The sequence below is a fragment of the Eptesicus fuscus genome, chromosome 12 (genome assembly GCF_027574615.1).
Source record: "Eptesicus fuscus isolate TK198812 chromosome 12, DD_ASM_mEF_20220401, whole genome shotgun sequence".
In the NCBI taxonomy this organism is placed as follows: domain Eukaryota; kingdom Metazoa; phylum Chordata; class Mammalia; order Chiroptera; family Vespertilionidae; genus Eptesicus; species Eptesicus fuscus.
In genome coordinates, this window is record NC_072484.1 from 84,238,934 (window position 1) to 84,264,008 (window position 25,075).

The 25,075-nt window shown below is 40.6% G+C and overlaps 1 protein-coding gene across 10 annotated transcripts in view; it reads left to right on the plus strand.

Annotated features, from left to right (window-relative positions):
* The window catches only part of SMAD4 (SMAD family member 4), an 88,217-nt gene that overhangs the window by 15,952 nt on the left and 47,190 nt on the right, over positions 1–25,075 (plus strand). For 9 of the 10 annotated variants that reach the window (XR_008557676.1, XM_054724067.1, XM_054724068.1 and 6 more), the window contains 7 exons: positions 9,535–9,914; positions 10,790–10,964; positions 11,384–11,413; positions 13,321–13,533; positions 17,027–17,146; positions 17,241–17,357; positions 18,777–18,827. Coding sequence is in view for 9 of the 10 variants with exons in the window: in XM_054724067.1 (XP_054580042.1) it covers positions 9,666–9,914; positions 10,790–10,964; positions 11,384–11,413; positions 13,321–13,533; positions 17,027–17,146; positions 17,241–17,357; positions 18,777–18,827 (955 nt within the window). In the remaining variant the exon portion in view is untranslated. The remainder of the gene's footprint in view (positions 1–9,534; positions 9,915–10,789; positions 10,965–11,383; positions 11,414–13,320; positions 13,534–17,026; positions 17,147–17,240; positions 17,358–18,776; positions 18,828–25,075) is intronic. The other variant, XM_054724070.1, reaches the window with a different exon arrangement.

Sequence of the window (25,075 nt, forward strand, 5' to 3'; positions counted from 1 at the left end):
TAGTGATTTGCACATAGTAGGTAGATACAGTGTTGGATTGGTCAATTTGTGGTTTCAGATTGTTTTTATGTACATTGTTGCATTTGATTACCATAGCAAGTCTGCAAAGTTAGCAAGGCATGTATTTTTCCCATTTTATAGATGAGAGACTTGAAGGAGATGTTAACTTGCTTCAGTCATGCTGCTAGAGCTTTAATTAGAACATAAAATTTTATTTATACCAACTAGTCCCCTTGTCTACATCATTACATATCACTCTTTTTTTAAATATATTTTATTGATGTTTTTACAGAGAGGAAGGGAGAGGGATAGAGAGTTAGAAACATTGATCAGCTGCCTCCTGCACGCCCCCTACTGGGGATGTGCCTGCCACTGAGGTATATGCCCTTGACCGGAATCAAACCTGGGACCCTTGAGTCTGCAGGCCGATGCTCTATCCACTGAGCCAAACCGGTCAGGGCTACATATCACTCTTTAAAGAATTATAATGTAGAGCCATTTAATGTAGGAAAACATCTGTACACCCCTGCCATTATTTCTTATACAAGGAACTTTTTGATGTTTTAGGCACTTGTCATAGGAATACAACAAAGACATACACATGAAAAAGCTCTGTTTAAGAAAGCAAAAAGATATTTTCATTAGTTTTCAAAGATATGTGCAATTAAAACAGTTTTTGAGATACCATTAGGCCCAAAGATAACCTAGGTTTTAGAAATGATAACATCTGATGGTGAGATTATGTTGAAATAGTTATACTCAAATACTTTCAAATTGGTACAAATCTTTTGGAATGTAATATCAGAACATGAGTTTAACAGCAAAGTATTTGCACTATTCAAAATTATTGCAAGGAAATGCCACAGAACAAAAAGCTATAGTCAACCCACAAACTTTTACCTGGTATATATTAGGAACTGCATGGTGCTGGGAATTTTTAAGATGAGAAAGTGTTGCTGCTTTCTTGAACTTCTAGATTTGTGGTAACAGAGTGTGAGACAAATACATAATCAACTAACTATAATACTGTGTGTTTTAATTGGGGTATGTTTCAGATTTGCGGTAGGGATCAAGTACTATACAGGGAACATACAGTAAACAGACCAGGGAAGTAATTCTCCTCTAGGATTGGGAGGAGAAGAGATAGTGCATTAGGGTGTGGTCCTGGAAAAACTGAGATATTTAAATGGCACTTGAAGGATGGCTAGGACTTACCAAGTGCATAAAATGGGACGGAATGTTTTACACTGAAGAAAAGCATGAGAAAGAATCTAAAAGTACATACAGAAATGCATTGATCTGATAATCAGGAGCACTTAAGTGTCCTAGGAATTGGGTTTATAATAATGAATAAAGCGTATACAGTTGCTGCCCCTAGGGCTTTCAGTCTAGAAACTAAAATTGTTATGAGGTGGCATTCAGAGATTTTAACCCTTTGCACTCGCTTTTTTCTCGATTCCTTTATTCTACTCGGGATTTAATTTTTTAAATACCCCAGATTTTACAAAGCGTGGCAGTAGAATAAAAAACTGGAGTTTCTTTTCATACAAACTTACTTATTTGGATTTTTTTATATTTCAAATTATTGATACATTCAAAGAGTATAAAAAGAGCTGCTACCGATGCTAACCGTGTCGAGTCACACTCGACATCCGAGTGCAAAAGGTTAAATTGGTGGCACTCTTGGACCAGATTTGAGTTTGAAGGTATATTTTATTTGGCCTACACAGTGGTTTCTTGCTTTTTCTCTTTTTCCCTCCATTTTCCCCACAGATAAATATTGGGAAATACTTAAAAATGAGATTTCACATACAAATGGACATTGAAGATTACCAGCATGGACTAGCATTCCACTGGAAATGCATAGTGGTTACCCATTTTGATGAGCATGCACTTGTACTCCTCTCCATATATTTCTTTACACCTGGAACATTTTATTCATTTACTAGAGGCCCGGGGCACGAAATTCATGCATGGGGGAGGGGGGTCCCCTCAGCCCAGCCTGCACTCTCTCCAATCTGGGACCCCTTGGGGGATGTCCAACTGGGGATCGGGACTAAACTGGCAGTCGGACATCCCTCTCACAATCTTGACCACTGGCTCCTAATTGCTTACCTGCCTGCCTGCCTGGTCGCCCCTAACTGCCCCCCCCCACTGGCCTGGTCGCTCCTAACTGCCGCCCCCCCCCCACCAACCTGGTCACCCCTTACTGCCCCCTCCTGCTGGCCTGGTTGCCCCCAACTGCCCCCCTCTGCTGGCCTGGTTGCTCCAACTGCCCCCCACACCAGCCTACTCACCCCTCACTGTCCCCCCACCAGCCTAATCGCCTCCAACTGCCCCCCCCCCCCCCGCTGGCCTGGTCGCCCCCAACTGCCCCCCCTGCCGGCCTGGTCGCCCCTCATGGCCCCCCTGCTGGCCTGGTCATAGGCAGTTCAGAGTAATGATGTTAAAAATGTTCAACAGTATAAAAGAAGATATTCTAATAAAGAACTAATATGCTAATGGTCATCACGCTATAATGACCAATCAGCAGGAGGCTGAGTGCACAGCAGGCACACGCGGGTGGGCGGGAACTTGACGCTGTGTCCTTCGGGACAAAGCCACAGTGGCTGCCTGAGGCTCAGGCAAGCCACAGATGGTGGCTACTGCAGCCCAGAGCCAGCCTGAGGCTCAGGCAACAAGGGCCGGGCCGGGGCTCAGGCAAACCATGGTGGCTGCGAGGGCCGAGCAGTGGCAGCTGGCAGTGGCAGCAGCAGAGGCGTGATGGGGGTGTCACCTCTTGCAGAGGGAGACCAGAGGCAGCAGCAGCGAGGGTGTGATGGGGGTGGTGCCTTCCTCTGATCGGCCGTGAGGAGTGGGCCTAAGCTGTCAGTAGGACATCCCCTCAGGGTTCCCAGACTGTGAGACGGGGCAGGCCGGGTTGAGGGATCCCCCTTCAGTGCATGAATTTTCATGCACGGGGCCTCTAGTAGTAACTATGAAAGAAGAACAGTCTGAGATAAAGAATGACATAACAACAAATAAAGAACACATTGGAAGGAAGACACAGCAGATTAGGGGAAGTTGAGGATCGAATAAGTGAATTAGAAGACAGAGTTGAAAATATCATTCAATTAGAGAACCAGAAAGCAAAAACAATTAAAAAACAGGAGGACAGCTTAAGGGAGCTGTGAGACAATGTGAAAAGTAACAATATTAGAATAGTAGGTGTGACAGAAGAGGCAGAAAGGGAGAAAGGAAGAGAGATGGTGTTTGAAGAAATAATGGTAGAAAACTTCCCTAACCTGGTAAAGGAAAAAGTCACACAAGTCCAGGAGGCACAGAGAACACCAAACAAGAAAAACCCAAACAGACCCATGCCCAGACACATCATAACTAAAATGCCAAAAATTAAAGACAAAGAGAGAATCTTAAAGGCAGCAAGAGAAAAGAAAACTGTTACTATATCCAGCAAGGCTATCGTTCAAAATAGACGGTCAAATAAAGAGCTTTCCAGACCAAAAAAAAAGGCTAAAGGAGTTCACCACCACCAAGCCAGCATTACAAGAAATGCTAAAGGGATTGCTGAGAAGAAGAAACAGAAAGAAACCTAGTCATACAGAATTAAAATGGCTATAAATAAGTACCTCTCAATAATAACCCTAAATGTAAATGGATTAAATGCTCCAATCAAAAGGTGTAGGGTAGCTGAATGGCTACAAAAACATGACCCAACCACTAGTATATGCTGTCTACAAGAGACCCACCCCAAAACAAAAGACACACACAGGATGAAAGTGAAGAGTTGGGGAAAAAATTTTCCAAGCAAATGGGAAAGAAAACCCCCCCCCCACACACACACAAAAAAACTGGAGTAGCAATACTCATATCCGGCAAAATAGACTTTAAAATCATCATGCTGAGCTAAATAACCCAGTCGGAGAAAGATAAATATCATACGATCTCATTTGTGGAATATAATGAACAACATAAACTGATGAACAAAAATAGAGCCAGAGGGGGAAAATATACTATAATAGAAGTAATCCTGTTATTTGTAGATTTTTAATATTTCCTACAACTTTTGTGATATCATACTATGTTAGTACCGTTTTGGTAATATTATTATACTTAAAATTGGTTTATTCTTGAAATATTAGTGTATAGCATGTAATATATGTAAGATCATTTTTCTTGATATAATAATGTTTATTGCATGTAACATATTTATAAGATCATTTTGCTTGAAATGTTAAGGTTTATTGCGTGTAACAAATTTAAAACCTTTTTATTTAAATAAAATGAAAGGAGGAGATTGATAGAAATGACTAAGGTAAAGAATTATGTAACTTTGTGAGAGAATGTGGGGGTAGTGAAAGAGAGAGGGAAGTCAAAGATGATTTACCAAGCTTTTCCAGCGTTGGTAATTGAATAGAATTAATGATTTAGAAATAAAGGTAATCAGAAGAGGAACAGATTTTGGTATAGACTGATGAGTTAGTTTTTTTTTTATAAATTATTTTTTTATTTTTTTTTATTTTTATTGATTTTCTACAGAGAGGAAAGGAGAGGGACAGAGAGCTAGAAACATCGATGAGAGAGAAACATCGACCAGCTGCCTCTTGCACACCCCCTACCGGGGATGTGCCCGCAACCAATGTACATGCCCTTGACCGGAATCGAACCTGGGACCTTTCAGTCCACAGACCGACGCTCTATCCACTGAGCCAAACCGGTTTCGGCTGATGAGTTAGTTTTACTTATTTGGTGTTGGGGTGAATTTTTAAAGATTCAAGTAAAGAGCAAAGGAAAATAAAAGTGAAATAAGCATGGAATGCAACAACATCTATACTAACAAAAGCCTAGGTGGTCCTCACGTGTGACGTCGTCACAAGATGGCCGCGTGCACAGCGGAGGCGGGGCCCGGCGGCTGCCCCGTGTGGTGAGACCTGGGGGTCCCGTGGCTCTGCACGGCGTGGGGAGGCTGGTCCTGGCATCTCCACCGCCTCATGTGGAGGAGGCAGGTCCCGGTAGTGGAGGCAGGTCGTGGCAGGGGAGGGCAGTTGTGGGCAATCAGGCTGGCAGGGGAGTGAACGGGGTGATCAGGCTGGCAGGCAGAAGTGTTTAGGGGCAATCAGGCAGGCAGGCATGCCAGCAGTTAGGAGCTAGTGGTCCCGGATTGTGAGATGGATTTCCAACTGCCGGTTTAGGCCCAATCCCATGCAAGTCGGGCCTAAATTGGCAGTCAGACATTCCCCGAGGGGTCCCAGATTAGAGAGGGTGCAGGCTGGGCTGAGGGACACCTCCCCTCCATGCATGAATTTCGTGTACCGGGCCTCTAGTCAACCAATAAAGAAAAACAACTCAGCATTCAAAGTGTAGCCTACACTCCAGCTTTATGTCATTTATTCTTAGACTGATGGCCTTTTCGTATTCCATGTTGGAACTTGAACTCAGATAAGTTACTTTAGTTTTGTACATATAAGTATAGATTCTTCATTAATGTTTATTTTCTACTAGAGGCCCGGTGCACGAAAATCATCCACAGGTAGGGTCCCTAGGCCTGGCCAGCAATCAGCGCCTATTAGGGCCTTCCAACTGCTGGCTGGGGCCTTCCTTCGTTCCACGCCACCCCCTGGTGATCAGCACAAGTCATAGCGAGCGATCGAACTCCTGGTCGAACTCCCGAGGGGACACTTTGCATATTAGCCTTTTATATATAAAGACATTTTAGTTTTTTTAAAAAAATAATTGCCCTGGCCTGTGTGGGTAAGTTGGTTGAGCATTGTCCCATGCACATCCCATGATGGTGTTATGGGTTTAATCTCCCATAGGGGGTGTGCAGGAGGCAGCTGATCATGTTTCTCTCTCATTGATGTTTCTCTCTTCCTTCCTCTCTCTCTAAAATGTCAATTAAAAAACAATTGAAAAAGAAGAAAATAATTTACCCTGTTGCTTTCACAGGTTAAAACTTTTGAGGAATTCAGTGTCGTTTTTTAAAAATATTTTTTAATTCTCATCCAAGGATGTGTGTGTGTTGATTGACTTCAGGGAGAGGAAGGGAGAGGGAGGTAGAAACATCAATGAGAGAGAAACATAGATCAGCTGCCCCCTGCACATCCCCTGCTGGGGATTGAGCCCACAACTTGGGCATGTACCCTGACTGGGAATTGAACCAGAGACCTCCTGGTGCATGGGATGATACTCAACCAACTGAGCCATACTAGCTGGGCCAAGAATATGTTTTTATTGATTTTTAGAGAGAGGAAGGAACAGTGGGAAGGAGGGAGGGAGAAAGGGGGGAGGGAAAGAGCGAGAGGGAGAAAGAGAAAGAGAAAAAGAGAGAAACATCAGTGTGAGAAGGAAAACATTGATGGGTTGCTTCTCTTATGCTCCCCAACCAGGATTGAACTTGTGACCTAGGTATGTGCCCTGACTGGGAATTGAACCCACAACCTTTTGGTGTACTGGACGGTGCTCCAACCAACTGAGCCTCCTGGCCAGGGCTCAGTGGTCTTTTCTTCTTTTTTAATAACTTTATTGAGATATAATTTATAAACTATAAAATTCACCCTTTTAAAGTATACATGTCAGTGGTTTTCACTAGAATGATAGAGCTGTGCATCACCGCTATCAATTTTAGAACATTATCATTTCCCCCAGAAGCTACTTCATACCCATTAGCAGTCACTCCTCACTCCTCTTCCCCATAGCCTCTGGCAACCACTGGTCTACTTTTTGTTTTTATGGATTTGCCTATTCTGGATAGTTCATGTAAATTAGGTTATATAATATGTGACCATTGTGACTGACTTCTTTCATTTAGCATGTTTTACAGGTTCATCCATGTTGTAGCATGTACCAGTACTTAATTCCTTTTTATGACTGAACTGGAGGCCCGGTGCACAAAATTTGTGCGCTGGTATGGTCCCTAGGCCTGGCCTGCAATTAGGGCCATCTTCCCCAGCTACCTGCAGCTGGCTTCACCACCCATTGCCACCCACCCCTGTTACCCGTTCACCATCGGGTGATCGGAGCCTGCCGGCTGGGGGGAGAAACCAAGAGGTCAGCTGTTCCGCCCCACTCGCCGGCCCTGCCCCCGCCCCCCCCACTGCCACCCACCCCGGTTCCCCGTTCGTCATCGGGTGATCGGAGCCTGATGGCCAGGGGAAGGGACCAAGAGGTTGGCCGTTCTCGCCCGCTTGCCGGCCCTGCCCCCACTGCGGATTGCCCTCTGTGTGTGGAGCGACTGGTGGGGTGGGGGCCTTGGCCTGGCGCCACCCCTGTCCCCCACCACCCACCCCCAGTTTCCTGTTCACCATTGGGCGATCAGAGCCTGCCAGCCGGAGAAAGGGACTGAGAGGTGGTCAGTGCGCCTCATAGTAACTGGTCGAGCAGTTGTTCTGGTCGTTCCGCCGTTAGGGTCAATTAGCATATTACCCCTTTTAAAAATACATATATTTTATTGCTTTTTTTTTTTACAGAGAGGAAGGGAGAGGGATAGAGAGCTAGAAACATCGATGAGAGAGAAACATCAATCAGCTGCCTCCTGCACACCCTACTGGGGATGTGCCCGCAATCAAGGTACATGCCCTTGACTGGAATCAAACCCGGGACCCTTCAGTCTGTAGGCTGATGCTCTATCCAGTGAGCCAAACTGGTCAGGGCTCCCTTTTAATAAAATATAGAATAGAGGCCCGGTGCACGGGTGGGGCCTGGCTGGCCTGTCCTGATGGTGGTCCCAGATCGGGGTGGGGTTCCTGCTGGGGGGTGAGAGGCCGGGGATGGTTTGCAGGCTGGCCATGCCCCCGATCTGGGTGGGGTTCCTGCTGGGGGGCGGGGATGGCCAGGCAAGGGGCCGTGGTTGTTCTGGTCTCTGGTGGTTCTGGTCGTTATACTCATTTATACATTTGTCAGATGATGGACATTTGGGTTGTATTTACTTTTTGGACATTATGAATGATGTTGCTATGAACATTTATGTACAGGTTTTTGTGTGGACATAGGTTTTCAGTAATCTTGGGTGGAATTGCTGGGTCATAGGGTAATTCTTTGTTTAACATTTTGTGGAATTGGCAGATAACTTTCCAAAAGTGGCTGCACCATTTTGCAACCATACTAGCAATGTATGAGAGTTTGATTTTCTCCCCTCCCTTACCAGTACTTACTGTATATCCTTTTCGAAAAAATCTTTTCTAGCTCAAGTTATTTTTTTAATTATTCTTTTTAAATCTTTATTTTTGAAAGATTTATGTCCCCCTTTCCTCCCCATTGATCCCTTCTGGTCCACCCTTGCCCCTTGCTCCAGGCCTTCACTACCCTATTGTTTGTATTTATCTATCATTAAAAAAAAAAATGTTTTAGTGAGTTTATTGGGGTAACATTGGTTAATAAAATTATAGGATTCAAGCGTACAGTTCTATAATACAGTATCTGTATATTGTATTATGTGTTCATCACCCAAAGTCAGGTGTCCTTTCATCACCATTTATCCCTCCTTTACCCTCTTTTACTTCCCCTCATCTCACTTTCCCTCTGGTAATCACTGTTGTCTGTGTCCATGAAATTTTTTTTAATCTCATCACCTTTTTCACCTAGCCCTCTTCCCTCTGATAGCTTGTCGGTCTGTTTTCCATATCTGTTAGTCTGTTTCTATTTTGTTTATTAGATTCTGTAGTGAAAGACAAATCATATGGTATTTGTCTTTCTCTGTATATCCTTTTGATTTATTCAACCTAGTGGGTGTGAAGTGATGTCTCCTTGTGGTTTTGATTTGCATTTCCCTTAATGATTAATGATTGAGCATTTTTCATGTGCTTACGGCCATGCTTTGTAGAAATTAGTTTTAGAATCCTTTGCCCATGTAAAAGTTTTTATCTTTTTATTGTTGTCAGTAGTCTCTTTGAACAAAGATGGGTGTTATACACTGATAAACGGCATTTGTATTAGGTTACAGTGAATTTTTCATGTGTGTTAGTGATAGACTATTTAGGTTTAACTAGTTGTTTATCTATCAAGAATATTTTTAAGTGCTGGCCTTCCTAAGTATTTCTTTTTTTAAAAGTCCTAAGATTTTACTTTATGGTGACTAGTACAGTCAATAAGGCTTGATTGAGCATGCCTCTATAATAATGAGAAGGATTAACTTTAATATTTTTGGAATGTCAAAAACAGCAACATTTTAATTAAGTCATTAAAAAATCTAAGCATCACTTTATTTTTTAAATCTTTATTGATTTCAGAGAGGAAGGGAGAAGGAGAGAGAAATAGAAACATCAATGATGAGAGAGAATCATTGATCGGCTGCCTCCTGCATGCCCCTCCTGGGGATTGAGCCTGCAACCTAGGCATGTGCCCTTGACCGGAATCGAATCCGGGACCCTACAGTACACAGGCCGACCCTCTATCCACTGAGCCAAACCAGCTAGGGCTAAGCACCAAATTTTAATTAGTGCATTGAATCTTTGACTTAACTGGAGTAATTCCATCTTTCCCAAGTTGAATTTACTTTGTAAACTGTGTTCTAATGTCTGTCTTCTTTTTTTTTTTTTTAAGGTCATCCTGAATACCACATGTCTTAACAATTTTCCTTGTGACATTAGCCAGTGTTTTTCACTGCCTCCAAAATATCAAAATTGCCCTGGAAATTGGAGACATACTTGACTTAGAAGAAATAACCTTAACAAATGGACAATATGTCTATTACAAATACACCAACAAGTAATGATGCCTGTCTGAGCATTGTACATAGTTTGATGTGCCATAGACAAGGTGGAGAGAGTGAAACATTTGCAAAAAGAGCAATTGAAAGTTTGGTAAAGAAGCTGAAGGAGAAAAAAGATGAATTGGATTCGTTAATAACAGCCATTACTACAAATGGAGCTCATCCTAGTAAATGTGTTACCATACAGAGAACATTGGATGGGAGGCTTCAGGTTAGTCTTGTACTTGAGTTTTTATATATCTTCTGTAGTGGCAGATTAAAAAAGAAATTCTCGTTTCCTTTCAGTTTCTTTGGGATACTTTAATTCTTGCCCCATCTCTTTAGCTATTATACATCCTGTACCAATACCCACTATGGGAATATATGGAAGAATATGTATTCCATATAATAAAGACATTTTTTAAATTGTTTAATGTTCTGACTAAAAAGTTAAATGTAGAAAATTTGGAACATAAAAATAAAAGGCAGAAGAAAACCCATACCTTTAGCATTTTGGTATTCATTCTTGTTGCTTTTTATGTTTTTTTTTTTTTTCCTTTTTGGTATTACATGCACATTTTTGAAACCTGAGTTATACTTGTGGTTTTTTTAAAATAATTTAGAAATCTGATAATGTATGTTTGGTACTTCTATATAAAAAACAATCTAGAAGAATTCAAGGATATCTTTAAAACTTAAGTTAAAAAGCTTATATTTGACAAATTTTCTTTACCTTTTATTTTAACTGGTCACATTTTTTTCATGTAGAACTACATAATATATCTCCTGTCCTTAATATTTTTAAAGGAACATGTCATTAGATTTAACATTTTTATTTCTAGATTTTATGCATAATTTCCACAACAGAGCCATACTTTCTTTGCATTATAAAACCCGAGCACAGGCCTTGAAATCAGACCTAAGCTCCCTGCTTTGTGACCATGGCCAAGTAAGTTATTTTGAGCTTTAGTTTTCTCATTTATGAAATGGAGATTAAAAAACTGACTTTATAGGATTGTAAGGATTAACTGAGAACACGTATAAAGTGCCTTGTTCAATGTATGATGCATAACTGATGTTCAATAAATGGTGGTTTCTTTTTCCTAGGTGGCAGGCCGGAAAGGATTTCCTCATGTGATCTATGCCCGTCTCTGGAGGTGGCCTGATCTTCACAAAAATGAACTAAAACATGTTAAATATTGTCAGTATGCATTTGACTTAAAGTGTGATAGTGTCTGTGTGAATCCATATCACTATGAACGAGTTGTATCACCTGGAATTGGTAAGTAAACTTTGCTTTTTTCCTTAGAAGCACAAAGGGAAAACATCTCAATAGTGTTTTAATTTTTCTAAGTTAAATTATAAATTTGGAGGTAGCCCAGGACTTCAACTAAAGTTAAAGAAACAGACATTCTTAATGAAATATGAATATTTACATTTCAACTTTGGAACACACTTGAATTTTGATTGCTAAAACTAAATAATTGGTATTTTGCCCGTTTAGAATATTGTTTTGGAAAATAAGATGGAAAGCATGATAGAGTTGAATATTTCATGTATTATGATAGCATTTATTCTTGAAATGGTTCATGAAGTTTTAACTTTGGCTTATATTTACATTTAATAATTTAAAATATAATGAAAAACATTTGCATGGTAATGATTAATGTTTCATTTTCTTTTCCCTTTTTAAAAATGAAGATCTCTCAGGATTAACATTGCAGAGTAATGGTAAGTAACCTATTTCTTGTAACTTTCTCTGTTTGTTTTTTTTATTCAGTCTCCTCTATTTTTCATTTACTTAGAAATTGTAGATTCTGGTAACATTTACCAGAAAAAGTCTTGCCCCTTTGGAAATGTAGGTTTTGGGGGTTGCATGCATCAGAGTTTAAAACTGGGTTTAAATAAGCTGTTGGTGCTTTTATTTGAACTGCTGCTTATGAACTAAAGTAGTATAAAAATATAATAGGGAATCATAAATCATACAAAGGAAGAATATTTTTTGAATTGGTTAAAACTGGTTATTTTGGAAGAAAATCTAACAGAGCTGGTTTAAATGGATATAAATACCTGTAATGTTTGGTAATTTGGAATCTTGTATAACATTAAAAAATACCAGTATTCTAATTTTTCTTCATTTCAGCCTAACTTATTTTTATGAATGATAGGTAATTTTAAGAATGATTTAGAACTATTTATATAAATATTTTTTCAGTCTTGTTACATTTTGAGTAAATTAAGCAAGGGCACTTTATATGCTGATTACAGAGGATCTAGTCCAGTGGTCGGCAAACTCATTAGTCAACAGAGCGGCAAGCCGACCACTGATCTAGTCCTATTTTAAAAAGGAGAAAGTGTTTTGAGGTGGGGAAATGCAACATATGGGTGTGTGTGTTCTTTGTTGTTGTTTTTTTTTTTAGTGTAATAATGGGAGAACAGAGATCTGTTAAAACTTTAGCTCTATTATTTAGAACATGTTAATAAACTCATAATTCTAAGAACTAATTAATTTGCAGAGAAACTCTGGTGAAGAGCCACTGTCACCTTAAAAAGGTGTGCCATTGTTCTGGGGGGAAGTTAGTGGCTCAGTTCCTCTTCTGTTGCAGAATCTTAGAGGTGGGTTAGAAATATCTTCTGACCTTAAACAAAATTTAGGAAGACCCTGAAAGTCCACTTGTTTTTATTCTCCACTTTTTTTTTTTTGTGCCATTAGTAACAGAAGAATACTCTAGTGCCTTTTGGTACTTGTTAATGGTTATTAGGTTTCTTCAAACAATTGGTTGGTAATAGAAGCTGTTGTGATGGTCTGGGAAAGGACCCAGATTGGTTAAAGCCCTGTCGCCATAGATATTGATACCATGTCACTTCCCATCATCACCATTCTCCATCCATATTTTTTGGAGAATTAAAGCATTTAGCTCAAGGGGTGTTAGGGGTTGGGAAATTGTAGTGATAGCTATATTAGAATCTCCTTGGGGGGTGCTTTTGAGGGGTTCCAGTTCTGAAGACTACACTCTTTCCCTATCCTAAAATACTGCTGTTATTGAGTACCATTATTTGGGTTGGGTTTCTAGAAGGGAATTTCAGTTTGACTTAGCATTTAGGATTTTTCTGTCTGGTCATAAACCTTAAGGGATATTCAGTATACTTTACTTTCAAAGACTATGTTACTTAATAATTTTAGATCCTGGAATTGGATAGCTATCAGATCTGACTCATAATTCTACTGTGTATGAAATTAGCAAAAAGATAATAGCTTAGTGCTCAATCTCAATTTGGTCTCATCTGGATAAATAGTTTCCCCAGCCATTTGGTTTTTGTCTGCCTCATGTTATATATTTAAGGTGATTATTATTTCTAAGTTAACTAAGGGCTACCTCTTCAGAACCATTGCTGGAAGTTGTTGGAATATAGTCTCGCTTCAAATTTCAAGGGGTCAGTCAAATTGATTGATAAAGTATATCTGATGCCACTACCTCTAAATAAATAGCTTTTGTTGATAAAGTAGTATGCTTTTCAAATATTATAAAAAACTCTGAATTATTTACACTATTATTAATTTTAGGTATTATTGTAAGATTTTTTTTCTAGGAATAGAAGCTTATAAGATTTTAAAATATGCTTAATTTTCTGTATAGCTCCACCAAGTATGTTGGTGAAGGATGAATATGTACATGACTTTGAGGGACAGCCATCATTATCCACTGAAGGGCATTCAATTCAAACCATCCAGCATCCACCAAGTAATCGTGCATCGACGGAGACATACAGCACCCCAGCTCTGCTAGCTCCAGCTGAGTCTAATGCTTCCAGCACCACCAACTTTCCCAACATTCCTGTGGCTTCCACAAGTGAGTTGTAGAATACGATGTAGTCAGCAAGTTGAATTTCCTTAACCATTGAATATTTACATATAGTCACTTGGAGGAAAACCCCAAGTAAGTAATAATTAAAAGTACTATGGTATCTTTTTTAAAAATATGTCTTTATTAATTTCAGAGAGAGGAAGGGAGAGGGAGAGAGAGAGAAACATCAGTGATGAGAGAGAATCTTTGATGGGCTGCCTCCTGCATACCCACTACTAAGGATCAAGCCCGCAACGGGCATGTGCCTTGACCAGGAATCAAACCACGACTTTCTGGTTTATAGGTCATTGCTCAACCACTGAGCAATACTGGCTGGGCTGTACTATGGTATCTTTCACTGGTAAATAGATATTAAATAGGTTGTTGGGTTGGTCCTGGAAAATATGGTTTGTAGTTTATTTAAACATTTTTATGTTGATGTATAGTCACTTGGAAATTAAGTAATGACTTTGATTACAATACTGATTTAAATTAGTGGTCTAATTTGTACATATCTACTATTACATGCAGAAGTAAGAAGCTTCTTGAGCTTTCAGATACTTTTTAGAGAAATAGTTAAGTAGTTAACAGTTGTTTTAAACCAACATGTTTATAAAAATCTGTGGTAATGGAATTGCGAGCTTTCCTTTAATCAGTGTTCTTCTTTTGATTTATCTGGCAGACTATTGCTTTATAATAGTCATCTCAGTCTCCCATTGTGCAAACTTAGAAGAAGGGATCTTGACAGACTAATATTCCTCAAGATAAATGTTAAGTATTTTAGTTGATTTTGAAATAAAGCTAAATTCTACATAAGCTAACGCTGTGTTTTTTCAAGTAAGAAGTCTATTTCAAAAAGGTTTTTCCCATAATAGAGGTGCCACCTTCTCTGGCAAAGGGCTGTTAGGTTCAACTTTTCTTGGGGCCTGATGAAGGCAATAATGACCTGGTTCTGTTACTGTTATTTATTTTTACAGTCACAAATGTCTCGACAATTTGCTGCTTGGAATAGCTTTGTAAAATTAATCACAGAGCAGGTTGTTGGCATGTATATGTTATTTGCACCTGGTTGCTAAGGAGATTGTATCTAAGCCCACATCAGCACTAGATGTTAATAGATTTGGACTGATACTTTGTTGGCCCCTACCAAAGGGAGCATTATTCTGTTTACTTTAATATCAGATCAGATTCAATATATAAATTTGACCTTTAGAATAAATGGAGAACTGATTTATATAATTGAGTTTTTGAGTAAAGCATACCAACTTTCCCCCTCTTTAATTCATTTTACCTCTTCAAAGCAGTATCTTTTGGATTTGCTACATGAGATGAATACTTAGATACAGTGTTTATGTGAAAACATGTGAGGATATAACCACTTGGTGTGTCTGTTCTCTCTCGTACATATATATATATGTGTTACATATATATATATATATATGTATGTATGTATAAAAGAGGTCCGGTGCATGGATTCGTGCACATCCAAAGGAAATTAATTAGAAGGTGGCTGGCGGGGCAGGACTGGGCGAGATGTGCTGGACACACCCTGGAGCCAACCTCCTGCAGTCTCTCCCTGGCCAGCGACACCTGGGGCAGTGCTGGAGCTCGAAGGGCATCGGCCGAAACCAGCAGTCCAACATCCCCCGAGGGGTCCTGGAGTGTGAGAGGGCACTCTGCAAAGTTGCTGTCGCTTAGCAGCTCTTGCATTGAGTGTCTGCCCCCTAGTGGTCAGTGCGCATCATACCTACTGGCTGGTCAGCCAGTCAGCCAGTTGGCCGGTCACTTAGCCTTTTATATGTATAGATATATTTTTGTTTTTAATGATTTCAGAGAGGAAGGGAGAGGGAGAGGTAGAAACATCAGTGATGAGAGAACCATTGATTGGCTGCTGCTGCAGTCTTTTCACAGCAAGGTTTTAGGAATCTGGAGAAGGGCTGCACATAAATGAATAGAGACTAGACAAGAAATACAAATTTGGAAGGCATTGGGGGAGCCAGGTGGAGGCCTCACCCTCTAGTGAAGTGGGCTCCAGGCACAGGGCTTTTTATTTACTTGAAAATACATTGGCCCTTTAGGAATGCAAACAGGCATATCAAAGGTAAAGTTTGGTAAACAGGAAAAGATTATCAGGTTAGGGGAAATGCCTACAGCTATTCAGCAGCAGGTAATAATATGCAGATTTTCAGCCCTGCTGAAAATGTCCATCAGCCTTCTGATGAGCTTCTCACATTTATTGTGCTAACTAGTGCTCTTAGCCTCCAGCAGGCTGCCTCCTGTATGCCCCACACTAGGATCGAGCCCGCTACCTAGGCATATGCCCTGACTGGGAATCGAATCATGACCTCCTGGTTCATAGGTTGACACTCAACCACTGAGCCACACCGGCCAGGCTATCTACTCTTTATTTACCAGTTTGGGAACATAGTTGACAAAGAGAATGGGTAGTGATGGAGAATTAAAGAATGTGCTTTACAGCTTAGATTAGTGCTAGAGCACAGCTACTAACCTCTGTTGATAGTATCTGGAGGTTGAAATTGCGTGCCTTTGTTGATGCCTGCTAAAGTGACTTCATTTTAAACTGGGGCTGAGTCCTATAAAGATTAGACAATAATTATGGCATTTCAGTGCTTTAGAAATGAGACAAACAGTTGACTTAATGCTTGCTTGAAGAAATCAAGTTTTTTTCCCCACTTAAAAAAAAAAAAAAGACCTTAAAAATGTAGGCCAGTAAGGAATATCATAGAATGGTTTTTAATTGAATAGAAGCCAGAGGAAGCTTAGTCTTCTTTGTTACATATAGAGAGGGCAACTAGTTTCCTGTAATTTCAGGAGTGTGATAATGTTCTTGGAAAGAGATGATTCTTGGTTTTTAAAAGTACATGAAAAAATTTCAAAGAAGACCGATAGTCTGATAGTTTTTTTTAAAAACTAGCAATCATACTATAACAGTTAAACAGTGGAGCTTGAAATTTTTATTTTTATTTTCTCACCTTATCCATCACATTTCATTTAAAATATTTGCCTGATCTACTTTTCTCTTATCAAACCCTAGCATTCTATTATTACCAGTACCAGAGCTGATAATAATGAACTTTCCAGTCTTCAACATTTACTTAAGCCTGGACTTTTGGAGTCCTAATCAGAAAGGTCCAGAGCTGAATGGAGTGGCCGGGGTGAACTGATACGCTTCTGAAGAAGTTAATGTGGTAGGCTAGACATATAGTGGGATTTTTCTGGCATTTGAAGAATATTGTGAAGAAATAGGCCACTAAAATTAGCTAGCCATTACTTAAGATACAATGATTTTGAACTTCTTCAAGTTAAGGTTTGCCTTTATAGAGGACTTTAGGATTTTTTATTTGATAGACCATGAATGAGTTCATTTTTGCTCATTTTTATAGTTGTGACTGTCATGTAATTTGGTCCTTCAGTTACTTATAAAACCATAGGATTGCATCTATAAATGTGCCATCTTAATGTCTTCTTGTTCCTCTAGGTCAGCCTGCCAGTATACTGGCAGGCAGCCATAGTGAAGGATTGTTGCAGATAGCTTCAGGGCCTCAGCCAGGACAGCAGCAGAATGGATTTACTGGTCAGCCAGCTACTTACCATCATAGTATGTACATGCTTTTTAAAATATTTTAAGTAGTTGAGAAGAACTAGGCAGACTTTTTAAGAGCAAATTAATCCATGTGGGCCTTAATTTTTAGACAGCACTACCACCTGGACTGGAAGTAGGACCGCACCATACACACCTAATTTGCCTCACCACCAAAACGGCCATCTTCAGCACCACCCGCCTATGCCGCCCCATCCCGGACATTACTGTAAGCTCTTGTTTTTGTTGTAAGGGCCTTTTCTTTTTGAGGACTTTGGTTTTTTTTCCATTTAAAAACTGTTTTTACATCTTTTATTCATTTTACAATTTAGTTTTATTAAGTGATTAGAGTTTTTCAGTATTTTTTGTAAACATTATTTTTTATAACTGTGTTATCATACCTTTGTTTTAGAGGAGTAATGTTTACCAAATATATTTATTTTTCCGTTGCTAATGTTTCATTAACACCACATTGATTTCCATTCATTTGTTTGTTTGCTTTGTGCATGTTCTTAGATCTCATGTGTATTGGTATATCCACCCCCAAGTTGATTGAAACCCTTTGAGTGTCAAGATCTCAGGGTTTCCCTCACTGTAGTATTTAGCATACCATAGACCTCTGATGTAGAACCTGTCATTGCTCTGCAGGCTTGATTGGAAGGGATATCCTACTGATTAACCATAGCTTGTAGTTTCAGGCAGAAGAGGAACTTTGTTCTTTTGACTTTAGTAAAATCAATAGTATAAATCTTTCATATGTATTAAATCTTTTTCCCTCTAATATAAGGTTAATAGTCCCAAAGAAAACTTAAAAAAATATAGAAGTGTATAAATAAGAATCCTACTATCCGGAGATATCCACTTGTAATACTTTGTCATGTTTTCCTTCCAGTCATATAAATGGGTATATATAAATTTGGGGGGAGGAGGAGATCATATTGTGTATATTGTTATATCCTGTTTTTTTTTTCCAGTTATGTTATTTTTTGATGTCTTAAGAGAATATAATTTTTAATGGCTGCTGGGCCAGCATAGTGGTTAAGGGTGCTGAATTTGGACCCTTAACTGGCTGTGTGACCTTGGCAAATTATTTAATCTCCCTAAGCCTTAAGTGTAACAGTAGTAATTAGTAGTATCTGACCCAGTGTTGTAATAAATAAATGTAATAATTCATATGAGATGTTTAGCACAATGTCTTAACACATAATAATCTCTCAATTATGTTAGCTACTCTTCCATTATGGAAATAGCCTTAATTTAATAAGCCATAAACACTTGTTTTTAGAATGGACCTAACAATTTAAATTATTATTACATATTACATTATAAATTATACTGTATTACATGTTACATGAATAATTTATAATTTACATTAAGTTTTGCATGTACAGCTATTATAAATTACTTAACAGCACTTGGCATATAGCACTAAATGTTAGCCATTAAATATAAAAGTAATTCAAGAGTATTTGCTTATTATAATTATGAAGTAATGTAAATTAAACTTTTAAGTTCTTAGACATTGCAGAAACTTGATCCAAACAGCTCCTAAGGTATGATAGTTATATTGAAATAAGGTATATTAAAATTTTTAATATTAGTGAACTTTTAATAAATAAAATTGGGATTTCTATTATCTTTTCTTTAGGGCCAGTTCACAATGAGCTTGCATTCCAGCCTCCCATTTCCAATCATCCTGGTAAGTGTATTTTAAAATTGATTCCCTACAATTAGATTTTCTTTATGGTAATAGAAACACATGCACACGCACAAACACACACACACAGGTTTTAATGTAATAACAGTAATTTAAGGTTTAGATAAGTACAATTCTCAGTATAGCATTAGTTAATAGTTTATGAGTAACGGTTATAGTCACACAAATTGTCTCTATATATTTTTTTAACTGTCTCTGAAAGAAAAGTTAAGAGCTGTTTTCAACTAAAATATAAAATACCAAAGTGCTGGTTTTAGCATTGAATACATAAATATTTAGCAGAAGAAACTGGGTTTCAAATAGAACACAATGTAAAATTGTCACTTAAAAAGCTAGGGAAGCCCTAGCCTGTTTGGCTCAGTGGATAGAGCATCAGCCTGTGGACTGAAAGGTCCCAGGTTCGATTTTGGTCAAGGGCACATGCCCAGGTTGCAGGCTCGATCTCCAGTGGGGGGCATGCAGGAGGAAGCCGATCAATAATTCTCTCATCATTGATGTTTCTATCTCTCCCTCCCCCTTCCTCTCTGATTAAAAATAATAATAAAAATTAAAAAACGAAAGCTAGGGAAGGATCTGAAGTAGATGCTGAAAAGAAAAATAAGTCACTGTATCTGTCTTAGAAGATTCAGGAATCTCTGGCTAATTGAAATGTAGAAACAGATTAAATTATGCTCAAAAGAGAGCATAGCTAAGTAGATTTTCTCAGTTCATAGTTTGAATATAACTTTTTAAATTATAGAAATGATAAAACAGAAGTTTAGAAGTAAAATACTGAAGGCTTCTTAACATATAAACATAGGATTTTGATTTTTCTTTCCTCTATCCCTTCATAACTGTTTTCTTATCATAAAAAGATGCAAAGTATATCATTTCAACTCATCTCCTTAATTTTCACCCTAATTTTAAAAATGTTTTATTATAAAAAATTTCAAACGTACAACAAATACCAAAATAATGTGGGAGATACCTCCCTCATTATACTCATCCCTCAGTTTGAGCTATTAACAATTAATGGCTAATCTTGCTTCATTCATATCCCCCTACTTCTCATTCATACCCTCATCTATTATTCTGAAGAAAATCCTATATAGCCATTTATTTATTTTAATATATTTTTATTGATTTCAGAGAAGAAGGAAGAGGGAGAGAGAAATAGAAACATCATTGATGAGAGAGAATCATCCATCAGCTGCCTCCTGCACATCCCCCACTAGGGATTGAGCCCACATCCCGGGCATGTGCCCCGACCTGGAATTGAACCATGACTTCCTAATTCATAGGTCAGTGCTCAACCACTGAGCCACGCTGGTGGGGCTATGGTCATTTTATATGTAAATACTTTAGGATATATTTCTAAAAAAGATTTTTTTAAAATATGACTATAGTAACCGTAATGATTAATTTAAAGGATAACATATAGTTTCTCAAATAGATCTGTATAATTTTATTAAACAATGTTTTAATATTATTTATGTTGGTTCCATTTATTCTTCTGGCTGTTAAACAAAACATTGAGGGTAAGATTTTGATGCTTATAACTTTTCAGTTTAAGAGATTTGAAGAATTTCTGGATCAGAAGGCCAAATTGATTTACACATTAGAGTATGAAAAGCACTTTTACCATGCTCACCAGTAGTAAGTGTGATAGTTTAGTAAATGTGCTGATTTAGGATGCAAATAATATTTATTTTCATTTGGAGAAATATGATTCAAAAAATGTTCAGACATTTTTTAAACATATGTATTACTTAGTAATTAACTGTAGTGGATTTTCTATATGTTTGTTTTAAACATTTTTATGGGTCAAGGGGTCTTATCTTTATATACACTAGAGGCAAGGGGCTAAGCCCCTGCCACTGTGGCAGCTGCCTCTGCCTTGGCCCCCACCACCACGGCTTCGTCTGGAAGGACGTCTGGTCTAATTAGCATATTATGCTTTTATTATTATAGATTTTTAAAAATATATATATATTTTATTGATTTTTTTACAGAGAAGAAGGGAGAGGGATAGAGAGTTAGAAACATTAATGAGAGAGAAACATTGATCAGCTGCCTCCTGCATACCTTCTACTGGGGATGTGCACGCAGCCAAGGTACATGCTCTTGACTGGAATCGAACCTGGGACCTTTCAGTCCGCAGGCCGACGCTCTATCCACGGAGCCAAACCGGTTAGGGCTATTATTATAGAGTTTTATTGGGACATGTAATTAATAGAAAAGTACATAAAACATGAATACATACAGTCTAATGAATAACATTAAAGCCAATACCTGTATAACCATCACCCAGATTGAAAAATAAAACATTGCAGCACCCTCTGAAACCTTCCTACCTCAGGCATTTTGTCTGTCAAAAACTTTTCCTCCCCTACACCAGTGGTAACCACGATCCTGCTTTTTCTAGATATTACTAGAGGCCCGGTGCATGAAATTCGTGCACTTGGGGAGGGGGAGGAGTCCCTCAGCCTGGATTGTGAGAGGGCACAGGCCAGGCCGAGGGACCCCCACCAGTGCACGATTGGGGCCAGGGAGGGATGCAGGACGTTGGCCAGCTGGGGAGGGACTGTGGGAGGGCTCCAGGGCGTATCCAGCCCGTCTCACTCAGTCCCGATCTGCTGGACCTCAGCAGCAAGCTAACCTACCTACCAGTTGGAGCATCTGCCCCCTGGTGGTCAGTGCACGCCATAGCGACGGGTCGACTCTGCCCCCTGGTGGTCAGTGTACATCATAGCGAATGGTTGAACAGTCTTAGCATATCCTATCTAATTAAAGAGTTATATACAAATTGACCGTACCTCCGCTACACACAAGGCACACCCACCAGCCAATCAGGAGCGAGTATGCAAATTAACCCAACCAAGATGGCTGCGGCCACGGAGCTGCAGCAAGCAGGAGGCTTGGGTTTCCCCTGCCGCCCTGGCCAGCCCAGGCCTACACTCAAAGCTACAAAGTTTCAATTATAGAAGATAAATAAATCCCAACAAAAATAGCGGCAACCACGGAGCTGGAGAGAGCAGGAGGCTTGAGTTGCCTCCGGCGATGGAGGAAGCCAAGCTCCCGCAGCCCTGGCCTGCCTTGGTCTCTGCTACAAAGTTTCAATTATAGAAGATAAATAAATCCCAACAAAAATGGCTGCGGCCACGGAGTGAGCAGGAGGCTTGGCTCCGCCCAAGGCTACAAAGTTTCAATTATAGAAGATAAATCCCAGATACCAGGGCCTCTGCTTGGGTCACCGAGGGGCGTGGCTGGCCTGCAAACCACCATAGGCCCCTCGCCCAGGCCGCCCCATGCCCCAAGGGAACCCCTACCCTGATCTGGGACACCCTTTAGGACAAACCAGCTGGCTCCCACCTGTGCACCAGGCCTCTATCCTATCTAATAAAAGTAATATGCAAATTGACCATCACTCCAACACACAATATGGCTGCCCCCGTGTGGTCAAAGATGGCATCCCCCATGTGGACACAAGATGGCCACGACAAGATGGCCAGCAGGGGAGGGCAGTTGGGAGGGACCAGGTCTGCAAGGGAGGGCAGTTGTGGGTGATCAGGCGAGCAGGGGAGGGCAGTTGGGAGGGACCAGGCCTGCAAGGGAGGGCAGTTAGTGGGGACCCAGGCCTGCAGGGGAGAGCAGTTGTGGGGGACCAGGCCTGCAGGGGAGGGCAGTTAGGGGTGACCAGACCTTCAGGGGAGGGCAGTTAGAGGTGACTAGGCCTGCAGGGGAGGGCAGTTAGGGGCAATCAGGCTGACAGGGGAGCAAGTTAGGCATCAATCAGGCTGTCAGGGGAGTGGTTAGGGGGTGATCAGGCTGGCAGGCAAAAGCGGTTAGGGGCAGTCAGGAAAGCAAGCAGGCAAGCAGTTGGGAGCCAGCAGTCCTGGATTGTGAGAAGGATGTCTGACTGCCCGTTTAGACCGGATCCTACCTGGATCGGGCCTAAACGGGCAGTCGGACATCCCTTGAGGGGTCCCAGATTGGAGAGGGTGCAGGCTGGGCTGAGGGACACCCCTCCCCCACCCCCGTACATGAATTTCATGCACTGGGCCTCTAGTCATTAGCATATTACGCTTTGATTGGTTGAATGGCCAACAGGATGACTGGACACTTAGCATATTAGGCTTTTATTATGTAGGGTTTTTTTATTTTTTACTCTTTGAAAGTGATGACTGCATCCCTAAAATGTCTAGTATAGTAGTTTGGTTTTCCTTGTATTTGAAATTATAGAATTGAAGTAATTGATCAAAATCTTAATTTTGTTTGTGAATAAATATATTGTGATCAGAAGGGAATATCTAGAGATTTAAGAATGAGAATTTTTGCTGGTTTTGAGGCAACATCATTGAGAGTTACTTCAGTGAGAGTTACAACAGTGACTTCTAGCAATTTGGGGGATGGGGTGTGGTGTCAGTCTTATAAGGCTTAGTGGAAGGTGATCTACAGGAATGAGGGTAATCAGGGCTCTGAAGAAAGAACTACCCTAGATGGAATGGTGGTGTGGGTTTGGGAGTGGTGGCATATATCCTGCAATCGCTTTTGGCCTCATGATAGCTTTACTTCATTCTTCTCAGGCTAGAACCTATGTTGAGGCCTACGAGCTTCTGGTGGTGAGGGAACAGCATTAACGAGTTATGAGCCATGCATCTGTAGCCCTGCATGGGCAGGGAAGCCTCTGTCTCTGAGTATAATAGGAAGGGACTCAATGGTGAGGATGATCCTGAAAGGTCTCTTGTCCAAGTGGTTGCAGGAGGGGCCCCGCTCTGCCCACACCTTGAATGGAGTCAGCTGGTTGGAACTCAGAAGGCTGTGAACTCTTCGGCTGTGAATACTCATGGGCCCTAGAGGAGTTTTAACTCACAACCGTTTATTTTCCTCTTGGACTGTTCAAAGAATATTCTAACTGATCTCCGCCCCCCCTCCCCTTTTATTTATTTCTTTTGGTGAGGGAAATTGATTGGGTGAATCACAGAGATAGAAGTAATTCCTAGAAGAAATGGGGTTAGGCAGCAAGTTACAGAGGTAGAGGAGGGGCCCTCGGAGCTTGGGAGTGAGGAAGCTGATGGGAATGGACCTGGGTGGGGAGGGAGAGAGGGGAGGGAAAGGCACAGGTGTGCTCCGGGGAGGGAGAGCGCACTGGGTCCTCCCTCTTAAGCGTTTGAAGGCAGGGATTTTTGGGGAGGTCCCGAGGAAAGATCTTAATAGGATACACAGCAGTTCTTCAGGTGTATCCTTTCAGGGTTGTGGTCTCCAACGATTGATAGGCGAGCACCAGGGCAGGGGTCATTATTCAGTGCAGCGGGTCCTGAGGTCAGCAGTGCCTGGTTTTTTCCTTATCTGGGCCTGGAGCTGAAATACCGGGAGTGATGGCGTCTTCCCAGGCCGGGTCGAGCGGGCATATGCCTTGGAGTCAGCGAGCAGGCAAGTCACACGGCACCAAATGTGCTGTAGGCTGTGGGAACAGCACCAGGTGTCTGACCCCTGAGGTCAGACCAAACCTGGGTTCAGCAACCTGGGTACTTGGATTCTGGCTGGGGTGGGGGTGAGGCAGAGAGAGAGGGCAGGGAAAGGCCTGGGCCTGCACCGAGCGGGGAGAGCACCTGACTTCCCTACTGCGTAGGCTTCCAGTCATACTGCCCTTCTCCTCACCATTGAATGTCTACTACACTCAGCCTCATGCAAGGGTATGTTTACTGGTTGTAGAGAGGGAGGGAGGGAGGGAGAGAGAGAGAGAGAGAGAGAGAGAGAGAGAAAAACATTAATATGAGAGAAAAACTTAGATCAGTTGCGTCTTGTACACGCCTAGAGAGACTAAGGATTGAACCCAAAACTTAGGCCTGTGCCCTGACCCCCAGACCTCTCAGTGTATGACACGCCAACCGAGCTACACTGGCCAGGGCGAGAGGACCTTTATGTGCCATAAAAGATTCTCACAGGGCATCTCATTCAGAGCTAAATAATATAAAGAATAATTCATAATGAATCTCTTAAGTGCTTTATCCAAATTTCTAACTTTAAAAAAAGTTAACCAAATTTAAAAATATTTTCTTGAATGACGTGATTTCAGAAATGAAAGGTGAGACCTTGGAGATGTACATTTTCCATTGGAATTGAACAGCATTTATTTGATAAATCTGTGCTTTGTTTCCCCATTACAACACATAATTTAGCTAAGTTCTTACATTGTAAAAAAAGTTTCATGTTGTTAACTCAGCCTTTTACAACCTCTTCTCTGGCCA